The following is a 10,771-nucleotide window of genomic DNA, read 5'->3' on the forward strand; positions in this document are numbered from 1 at the left end:
TTCTTTGTGTTTGCTTCATTTGCTGCTATACTGTACATTTATGTCCTGTTGGCTGGAATTTCAGTCAAAGGATCCCCTTTTGATCCCTTTTTGTACCTTTTTTTCCCCACGAACTAGCTAGGAGAGAGGAGGCAATGTGTGTTTTTCTACCCTGGCAGCCCCCTTGCAGGTTCAAAGTACGTTGCTCTGCCTGGTTTCTTACGCGCAGACGTGCTGTGAAGTAGTTAAAATCCTTAAAACGCTTTGTGGGCGTCAGTTAGCTCCCTGATGAGATGAATGGGGACATTCAGGCATCTCAAACTATGGCTCCATGTAGTTCATCAGCTGCACTTGGTAGTCCTTTTTCTGGAGGCCCTCCCAGCAATCATAACAGCTGGAGATGCAATTTTTTGAAGTTGAATCTCAGAGGCTGTGGAGAGAAAAAAAGGCCCACGTGAAAGAGGGACTTTAACTGTTTTCACGGGCAAGGATTAGCTTAAACCCCAGACCTCGCTGCCCTTACCGCCAGCGCTGAAGGGGTAGCTCCTTGCAAAACGTTTCAGGTAGGACAACAGACAGCTGCCAGGAGCAAGACCCCTTTTCTTCCTGTGCTGCTGGGGAAACCCTGACGGGTAAATCCTAGCGGGTCCCTTCCTCCTGGGCAAGCTTTTGCTCTCTCACAGCGCACCTTGCTGCGGGTTGAGCTCCAGAAGGAAAAACAGCTCAGGTCCTGGGAAGACCTTGGCACTGCGTTTAGTTTATAACTTGCATGCCTGCTGCTGAGTGCAGCCTGGGAGGGGAAGGCTGGCCCGGGAGCAGGGAGGGATGCTGTCCCGAGGGAAAGGAGGGATGCTGCCCTGCAAGAAGGGAACGATGCTGCCCTGCAAGAAGAGAGGGATGCTGTGAGAAGAGGGATGCTGCGCTGTGAGAAGGGAGGGATGCAGCCCCGCAGGGTGAGGGCTGCTCCCCGCAAGCCAGCGGGGCGGGTCGCTCCCGGGCCCGGGCCCCCCGTTCCCCAGCGCTCGCGTGCGCGGCGGGCGGGGCCGCGCGGCGGGGGGCGGGGGGCTGCGGGAGCGCCCTCCCCGCCGGCCCGGGGGGCGCGGCTGCCGCGGGGAGGCGGCGGCAGCGCAGCCGCGAGCCGCGCAGGGGCCGCGCGGAGCGGCGCAGGGGGCGGCGGCGCAGGTGAGGGCGCGCGGGGGGCCGCGGCGGGGCCGGGCGGGGCGGGGGCTGCGGGGGCTGCGGCCGGGGGCCCCGAGCCTGGGCGGCGGCAGCGGCGGCGGCTCCCGGGGCCGCTCCGGGGGCTGAAAAACTTGCAGTGGCTGGAGGCGGGCGCGGGGGCGCGGGGAGGGCGCCGCTGCCTCTAGCCGGCACCTGCAGCCCCCTCGCACGGGCGTGGGGCAGTTCAGCTAAATCTCTGCTTTAAAAAAAAAAAAAAAAAAAAGATGGAAAAAGCCTCGCAGAAGATGCCGAGCTCATGCGGTGGAGCCAGCAAGGGAGCAAGACCCCCGGGCCATCGCTGCCAGCCGGCCTGCGCCGTCCCTCCTGCACCCCGGAGAGCCTGGCAGGCCGGAGTGCCCCGCCGCCTCGCCACCCCACGCCCCACCGAGCCGCCCGCCCCGCGCTCCCACCCGTGAAAACGTGCCGGAGATGCTGGAGGAGACACCTGCTCCTCGCCCGGCTCAGGACGGTCCCTGCTTCGCCACCAGGCCGATGCTGCCCACGCGGCTCGTGCCAAGTGGGCACCACTTGCTGCCGGCGCCTGCGGGAATTTCAGGAATAAATATCGACGAACAGTCGGTGCAAAAGTCTTTGGTGCCGCTGTGAGCAGTAATCACCAGCGGCAGTGGAGCTGCCTAAAAAGTACCGCTTTCCTTCCCTTGTTTTATCGCTTTTCCGTAGCCAGGTTGCGTTACATGAGACAGCTACTAGGTGCAATAACTTGGGGGGAGGAGGGTTAAGCTAATTAAAAGCAGAGTGGAAAATATCGATAAAGAATTTCCTGAAGTCACTGAGACGGCCACCAAGAAGTTGGGCTATTTGCTGCAATACACGTTTGCACTTTATTTCCAAAAATGTTCTCATGATGTTGGGAGGCAGCGTTTTTTAAAGGGTTGCATATGTCCTTTGATGAGCACATGCAGTGTTAATTGAGGTTGCCATGGAAGACGTGCACGTAGTATAAGTAAGCTTTCTTCGTGCCATGTGACTTCTCTTTTGTGTGCCACAAGCTTCTTCTTGTTTTGTTTTGCATATTGTCATACGGTGCTTTAAAGATAAAAATATCTACCGTCTCGGGGTGTGATTTCCCTAGCTGGAGCGGTGGGTGCATGTGGAGCGGTGGGGGAAAGATTTAGCTAACCGTGGGGGAAGCAAATTATGCATGGGAATGTGTGCGCGTGTTATGTATTTGCCATAGCTTGGGTAATTAAAAAAAAAAAACAACACTGCTTTTACCGCAGAACATCATAGTATTTTCCGTGGGGGAACGTAACGAGGTTGGCACACAAGCGGCCTTGTTTTGCCTTTGGATATTGATGTTGCCCAGCGGAAGAACTGCTACGGCGCAAGTGACGGCGGAGCTGCATCATCATGCCTTGTTCACCGCCCCGAATGAGCTGTTCTGAAAAAAATACCCGAACTTTTAAATACGTTGTCATTTTTGTCTCATTGCAGGTGCCGGTGACGCAGCCCACTGGGGCAGAAAGCGGCTGCTTGCCGGCTCTGGTTGTACCGCTGCCTTGACCCAAGCCCCAGTGACCATGACAGCACCGATGGCGTTGGGAGCGGAGGCTCTTTGCAGCTCCCCGGGGTGAATAAAAATGATCAGCCCTTGGCTTGATTTGTCATCCTTTAGGAGGAAAAAAATACATATATGTATATGAGACCGGCAATGAAGCAGCGGTGCTGCTAGGCTGAGCCCTGGGGAGTGCGCTGGCCGGCTGGGCGAGGAGAGCCCCTTCCGACGGCCCTCCGGCCCCCTCCGCAGAGGGGCCGGTGAGTGGGATGGAGCACGAGACGGCGATTTTGAAGCCGGCTTAACGGCCCCGTCGGACCCGCTCGGCGCGTCATGCTGCAGCCGCTCGTGGGAGCGCGGAGACGTCGCCTGGAAAGCCGCTCGGAGGAGACCGCCCGGCGCTGGCGGTGCTGACGGGGCAGTGCGGCCGCGGGGTGAGGCGCTGCCATGGCGGCGGCAGAAATCCAGATGGAGAGCGCCGGCGAGGCGGAGGCACCCGGGCGCCCTGGCACCGAGCCGCGGGCGCGAAAGCCCTCAGCGCTGTGCTTCGGGAAGCGGCCGGCGTCCCGCAAGCGGGCGGCGGAGGCCAAGGCCGCGGGCGAAGGGGACCCTGCTGCCCGCTGCGATGCCGACCCGGGGGAGGCGGCAGCCGCCGGCCGGTCCCGATCACCTCGGGGCGCCTGGGTGGCTCTCAAGAGCCTGGCGCGGCCCCGGCGACGGCAGGAGGGCTGCTCCCGGCGGAGGCAGGCGCCGTCGGCCGCCGGAGCGACGAGCGTGGAGGAGGCTGGGGCGCGGGGCCCGGCGAGGCGGCGGGGCAGCTCGGGGTGCGCCATGCCCTGCCTGCGGCGCCCCGGGGCCCGCAGGAGGCCCAGCGCCTCGGAGGCGGAGGAGGAGTCGGAGGGCAGCGCTAAAGCCGGCGACGTGGCCGGCGCCACGAGCGCGGAGCCGGGAGAGCCGGTGCGGACGGGCGAAGCCGAACCCCCTGACCAGGCCCCCGCGGGGAAGAGCGACCAGGACGTGGCTGCGGGAAGCGCCGGTGCCGCTGCGCAGAGCGAGACGTCAGCAGAGCCCAGCCCCGGCGGACACCTGGAGCCCGTCCCTCCACCAGGAATAACCCAGCCAGCGGCAACCAGCGGGGCCGCCCCAGGAAAACAGCCTGGCGGGAGCCCGCACCGGTCCGTGGACAACGAAGACAAGGGGGAAGACGCTTCCGGAGGCGCCGCCATCGCCGCGCAGCAGCCCAATGGCGCCGTGGTGGAGCAGGAAATGGCGGCCGCCGGCGAGGAGCTGCCGGAGGGGGCTGAGGCAGGAGGCGGCACGGGCGCCGCGGCGGAGAGCCAAGACGACGACGACGCGGCGAGGCCAGAGCCGCCGGGGCCGCGGGTGGCCGGCGCCGGCATCGTCATCACCGTCACCCCCGAGTCGGACGATGACGCCAACTCCGACGCGGCCTGTGAGGCCTCCCCGGGCCGGCTGCCCCGCGGGCGCGCGGGGGCCAAGGACGGCGATGGCGGCGGCGGTGAGGCGGAGGACGACGGGCCGGGCGGCTGGGCGGCCGAGCAGCACGAGCTGCTGCTGGTGGAAACGGCGTCCTCGCTGGTGAAGGCGGCCATCCAGGCGTCCGTGGAGCAGCTGCTCAACGAGATGGCGCTGGAGCAGCACCAGCACAACAGCTTTCTGTGACGGCGGGGGCGTCCCCGTCCCGAAACCGCAGGCCGGGCAGCTTTGCCTCCGTCCCCGTCAGCCTGCCCGTTTCCAGCCCGGCCGAACCAAGCAGAGCCGCACCGCGTTGCTGGCTGGTGGCCTGGAGGAAAGGGGCCTTTTAAAGATTTGGGTTACGTGTGCGTGGTGGCAATTTGCCTACAGCTGCAGGGCCGTCAGCCTGCGCCGCGGAGCAAAGTCCCTGCCCATTGCTCAGCTGATGCAGAAACAGCCGCCGCTCTTTGGCAGTCGCTCAGTGACCCTCGTGGGCGCACCGAGAGGTTTCTTTTTTTTTTTTTTTTTCGTTCCAGCGTAGCATCTGGATTCGGGTCAACACCCAGGGGCTGCAAATGCTCCTCGGACCTGGCATGCCGCTGCGTTTCAAGCATCGATGAGGAGCTCCCTGGTGCTGGGAGGCCGCTGAGCAGCCAGCACCGCAGCTCGCGCCCGTGCAAGGAAAACCCGAAACAAATCTGAGGGTGTTTTTAAAAAAATGCTCTTCCCCCCCCCCCCATGAGTTTGTTTAATAAGCTATCAAGTGTTGATAATTCAGTGTATTTGCAATATTGATGGCTTTGTGCTTCATGCTGGCCTGTTCGGACCACAGCTCACCGCGCGCGGACTCAAAACCTGCCGCGCGTAGACTGAAACAGGTATCACCAAGGTGACTCAGTTTGCTCTGTTTTTTTTCCTCCACGGCTTCACACCGGCCGACGGCTTTGCAAGCGCCGGGGTTCGTCCCTGCAGGCCAGCGCTCGCGGCCGGGGTGGCAGCAGGCCAGCGCGTCCTGCTGCGGCTCTTCGAGGTTTTTTTTTTTTTTTTTAAATGTCTTTCGCCTAATTTCTCAAGGCCCTTCATGAGCATGCAGAAAATATAGAAGAACATTACTACTGTTTTCAATAGTATTAATGCTATTTGCTCTTTCAGGTTTACAGAAGAAATATAGATGATAGCGGCCGTTAATGGCTTAATTACGACTCTGCACTCCTTCGTTTTGGGTAGAGAGTTAAACGCTAATAAAAACGTTCAGCAGAACTTCAGTCTTTTGGAGAAAGACCAGTTAAATCTGCTATCGCGTAGGAAACAGGGGAGCGTGTGCTTGCTTGTGCAAAAGCGCTGGAGGATGTGAAGTGTGGATTATTTTTGAGGACCATTTTCCCCACCAGCGGTTGAAAGCAGCTGGGCTGAGGCCCAACCTCGGAGCCTCGCAGCCGTCTGTCCCGGCCGGGGCTTTGGCCCAGGCGTTCCCGGTGCTCCGCTCGGCAGGGACGACTTGGCTTCACTTTCCAACGCGTCACCCATGTGTGCTTTGTTGGGGCATTTGGAATATTTTCATTTTCTACAGCTTTTTTTTTCTTTTTCCTATCAGCAGCAAGAAAAGAGTGTTTGAATAGTGTAACTCCCGCCCAGGAAGGTTACAGCGGGATCAGACAGCTTCTCCCTCAAGTTAGCACCAAGCCCAGCAGAAACCAACTGCGTTTGTGCTGTGAAAATTGCTGGTAGACAGCGGTGGTTCGGACAAATATTGCGTTTTTCCTTCCTGTGACACCAGAAGTGCATTAAAACGCGGGGGCTGTTTAGAGCCCCGGGGGTCGCTGCGGCCCCGGGACCTTGCGGGACCTCTCCCCCAGCAGCTGCGAGTCAAGGCGAAGGTGTTTGCATGCAAGACGCTGTCCCTGCGTGAGCCCTCACGTGCAGGTTTCCTCCGGGGTAACCCCAAATAATCAAACGCTCCAAGAGAACAGGCTGATCTAAATAGTTTCCCTTGATGTTTTTTCACCCGTGTAGTTTTGTTTCCCAAAGAAATGGTTCTTGTTAGCGCTCGTCGGGTGGTATTAAAATAATTAGCTATTTTAACTTGCAACCAGATAAAATCCTTACATTAAATGTGGTTTTTTTTTCAGAAGCTAACCAGAGGATATATTATTTCTTGCACATTTCTTAAAGCGACGCTACAGGTTAACATTTAAGAGGAGGATCAACTTTCACACTTCTTATTGCAGGAAATTGTGATGGGTGCAGTTCTTTGCTAAAAGAATTTTTCTGCAATGAGGTGAAACTCCATGTAGCTGGAAAGCGGACTTTGGCTAAAATACACAAAACCAGCCCTTTCAGATGGTTTTTTTTTTACAGAAAAAGAAAGATAAGCATGGTGGATACAGAAGGGGAAGATGGCAAGGAGACATGTTTTGCATTTGAAATTACTAAACTGGAAGTATTGTCTGTAGCCAGAGCTGACTCCCTAGCTGCTAGTAAATTGGAATTAAAGGCAATTGTCCCTTCCCACCTCTGTGTGCTGGAGCTGAGCTGGGAGGAAAACCTCCTGCTCTTGGGCTGTGCCCCTTGAGGGCAAATTTTAATCCCAGCAAGAATGTTAACTCTGAAGTCTAATGACAGTCACACACATCGTGGTCACTGTCCCTGTTTGCTGCATTAATGAAGCCGCTGCCTGCGCCGGGGGACGGCTGCCGGGTGGGAAGCTCGCGTGCTCGGCCTCCTGCAGCGGTGCTGAGGGGTGCTGCCGGGGAGCGGGAGCGACGCAGCGCCCTGCCCTGCCCTGCGCGCTGTGGCCTCGTGTGGCTCGCGGCCATGCGGCGTTAATCAACAGCACCGCGCCGCAGCGCTGCCAGCAAAGGCGGGGGGGGGTCAGGCCCGACACAGTGCCAGTCGTAGACACCTGACTAGCAGATAATTCGGGGCAGATCCAACCTCATTAGCTTTTTTCTGCCCATCTCTTTATTGCTGTTTTGCTCATGCTGGCCGGTTGGGAAGCTAGTGCTCCTTCCACGCCCACTGTGGCGAGCGGGGGGAAGAAACCCCCTCGTTTGCTATTAAACAGTAGCGGTTACGCTCTTTGCAGCAGTGTGTCACAACGTGCTGCTGTCACATCGCTGCGGAAGAGCCAGGAACCAGCCTCCCACCTCGGGCACCGGTAGCTAACGGGCCGGAGCCGGGGCCTGCCCGGCCTCCCCAGCGCTTATGGAAGGGCTGAAATGGGGAAATAAAGCTGAACTGCATCTGCTGAAATCCCTTTTCATTCCATTTCTGAGAGCTTTGTTTACATGAGCTTTGTATCTTCTGCCTTCAAAATATTAGAAAACTACAGCCCGTATCTACATCATGCTGTTTCTGGAAAGCTCACGATCGCGGTATTTAATGATTTTATTTTTAACTGTAAAGGTTCATTGCTTCGGGTTTGTATCATGAGAGCAAATTTTTCCCGTTTGCAGCATGCACAAGCGCTATTGCCCGAACACCTCTGCCGGCGGCTGTGCCCCTGCGGACGGGACCAAGTCCCTCTTCCTACCCGCCCCGATTCGCACTGCTTCGGGCGGCGGCGGCGCACAGCAGCCTGCCCGTCCGGCTCACAGACGCATGCAGCGGCCTCAGTCCATGCAAACACCGACATGACCTGCAGCTCCTCCGTGCTGCTTAGAGCCGGGGCGAGCGGCACCCGGTGCTGCAAGACTTGCACTTATTTCGGGGACGACATGTTACAGTGTAGTGTAAGCAAGTCTTTAATATCCACGACCGGCTCCTTCTTTGCCCAAGCCCACGTGCATTTATCAGCCAGTTGCAGACACCTGAAAGGAATTAGCAGTGGGATTAGTCTGCAGACTGTGACAAAGTCTTTTTATTTTTTTATGAAAAAAAAGAACGACAAATTAATAGTTACCATGCGTGGTGGTACACGTCGGGCAGCTTTGCAAGCGCACGCCAGCGCAGGAGCTAAGCAGTCAGTAACCCAGGCGTCTGCTACGCGCAGCAATGCAGCACCTCCCCACCTACCCCGGAGCAGCTGCTGCCCTTGCTTACGAAATGCAACTGTCCTCTCAAATTAGTTTCTGTTCAAGAGACTCGGAGCGAACGGTCTTTCCAAGGGGTGGTTCCAGCTACTGTCACTTAGAGCTGGCCAGACTTCTGTCTCCCAAGCTTTTTCTGCTGCATTAATCACAACAGCGCTTTAACAGTGGCGATGGAAAAATGCCGGGAACACATTTCTTGTGCTGCAAATGATGGAAAAAATGCCTTTCAGTCACGGATGTTTAGTACCACAAAGCTTAACCAAAGTACGGCCCTAGTAAAGGGTCTAACAATTAAAAAAAATATAGTTTGCATTCATCGGTTTTCAAAGCCATACATGAACACAGCACTGGTTTCAACATGATTGCAGTTCTCCTGATTTATCTGCGCTCAGTACAACAGAACCACTACCACAGTGCCTGGCCACGTACCGTCGCTGATGCACCTATGGATCTAACTAACTGCTACTTGAGGGCACAGTTTAGATCCAAGCTCCCCTCCACTGGCCAAGCAGGAGCAGGCGCATCCTCAGCTCAAACCCGTGGCCTGGGGGTGAGAGGAGCCTCTCCCAGGGGCGCCTCCAGGTCCCCGGCCATCCTCCATACTGAGCTTTCTTAATACTGCCTTTGTATAAAGACATGTCACGATAAGGTTATCTCGCTGCAAACACATCAAGGGCCGTTTGACTTTCAATATAAATTAGTTCAGGCAAATTAGGCATCTAGTTCAAGCTGCCCAGGTGCTCCCCTTCCATCGAACGGTCTGAAAACTGTCACTTTTAGTCCCTCTCTACAGCTGCGTCCCTACCCAATAGCTGCGCCTCTGTGCTCCTAACGGAGCTTAAATTACATACAGGAACTGGAGCGTGGCAGACTGGTACAAGTGACCCACGCAGCACGCCGAGAAGCCTCCCCGCTACGTAGTGTCACGCACAAATAGGAAATTATCCTAAAATACCCCCCCCCCCCCCGCTTTTCTTTTACCCATCTTGTAGGAACAGAGGTCGGTAGATCCCAGAGGGCATTTGCCCCAGTTAGGAGCAGTCTGACGCTGGACGTGATTTAGCTGATGTTATCGTCCTTGGATGAACCAGAGCGCTGTCTTCAGCAAATACTTCACGTGAATTGCTCTGTGCTCACATCCAGCATCTGAAGGCCTAGCTGTCAGGAGGGTTTTGTTTTCTGTTTTTTAAGGAAAGCATTTTTAACAGAGCTAGCTGTGCGCTCACGCCAGGCTCGGAGAAGAGGGCAACCCACAGCTTCCAAGTGTGCGAACAGCAGGCACAGCGCCCAGCCTAGCAGCCAGGCACGTATGAAACGGCAGCGTGCGTTTTGCATGTCATACGTGCAGGCTCAAAGGCCGTCTGATTTTCCCTTTGTCTTAAAATACAATTTGGCAGCTCCGTGCGGCTGATCCACCCCCCAGCGCGTGCAGTTCACCGCCCAGGAGAAGCAGCAGCAGGTCTCACAAAGACCTCAGATGGTCTTTTAGGCCAGCAGCGATGATTTCAGATCTTGCTCCAGGACAGTTTCGAAGACGACAGCTCAAGGGTCCTGACTACGACGAGATTTGGAGCACGCATGCTGACAGCGAACTGTCCTCACCACTGTTCAAATCTCTCCTTTCCTAACCCAACGGACTCAATCCCGCATCGGCTGGCAGGGCCCCTCCAACGTCCTCCTTCGCAAAAACCCACTGGTGAGGTTACTGCAACAGGGGAGCGGAGCAGCTCGCGAGGCCTCGTCCGTGCACCCCAGAAGAGATTTTTGCACTGTGAGAACTTCGCGTGGCTGACTGGGGCAGTCGGACTAAGAGCATGCTCTGAGGGATGGGTTGTATCACCCCAGCCGGTAGGAAGCTCATAGTATCTCGGGTGAAAAACTGGAAGGACAAAACATGAATCCAAGAGGAATGCAGGCGTGTAATTTAAATGCCTCTCAGGTAAGTTATTATTTTCCAGGTATCAAGCAATGACAAATGAAAGGCAAAAAGCCTGTTTTACTGGTTCTAGGGCCGTTCCACAAGCAGAGAAGTAACAACACGTTATGTGTTTTCTTTTAACAAATATATATAGTAGCATCTAAGAATATATTTATTCCAAGGTGTTTATAGTTAGAAATCATTTTCACTGAGAAAAACCTTGTGTGGTATTTAATCCCAGAAAGCCTGAGGGGAGGCCGTGCTCTCCAGGGAACCCGCGAGAGGAGAGGACCTCTCCCCGGCTGCTTGCGCTCCTCCTTGCAGAGGAGGGGGCCTGACACCACGATGCGACTCCACGGCAGCATCAAAATTGGTCCCTGTTCATACAGAGGTTCATATAGGTTGACAAGGGAAGAGCAGGAATGAGGTAAAACGCATGAAAATCCCTTAAGCACATGTCTAAAAGCATATTTAAAAGATCCTGTTGACTAGTGACTGCAGGGCTTATCAAATTTAAGGCTGCCACCCCTACAACCAACTCCACCAATTCCCTTGAAAAGATCAAGCTTAAAGCTCCCACGTGTATTTATACAGAGATTTAGTAACTGCAGTTATACAATGTGAACTTCAGGA

General features: G+C 56.3%; 1 protein-coding gene across 2 annotated transcripts; it reads left to right on the forward strand.

Annotated features, from left to right (window-relative positions):
* The first annotated feature begins 1,070 nt into the window (after positions 1-1,070).
* On the forward strand, positions 1,071-6,325 carry AKAP5 (A-kinase anchoring protein 5). Of its 2 annotated transcripts, none has more exons than XM_064511968.1 (2): positions 1,071-1,161; positions 2,653-6,325. In XM_064511968.1, exon 2 carries the CDS (start codon positions 3,161-3,163, stop codon positions 4,394-4,396), a length of 1,236 nt encoding a protein of 411 aa, XP_064368038.1. In that variant the 5' UTR covers positions 1,071-1,161; positions 2,653-3,160; the 3' UTR covers positions 4,397-6,325. The 2 variants fall into 2 exon arrangements, with proteins under 2 accessions (XP_064368038.1, XP_064368039.1); XM_064511969.1 differs by lacking the exon at positions 1,071-1,161 and adding an exon at positions 1,426-1,839.
* Positions 6,326-10,771: the final 4,446 nt, after the last annotated feature.

Source organism: Dromaius novaehollandiae, chromosome 5 (assembly GCF_036370855.1).
Source record: "Dromaius novaehollandiae isolate bDroNov1 chromosome 5, bDroNov1.hap1, whole genome shotgun sequence".
Classification (NCBI taxonomy): Eukaryota; Metazoa; Chordata; class Aves; order Casuariiformes; family Dromaiidae; genus Dromaius; species Dromaius novaehollandiae.

Coding starts and splice junctions, on each gene's coding strand:
- AKAP5 (XM_064511968.1), top strand. CDS start 3,161: ATGGCGGCGGCAGAAATCCAGATGGAGAGCGCCGGCGAGGCGGAGGCA.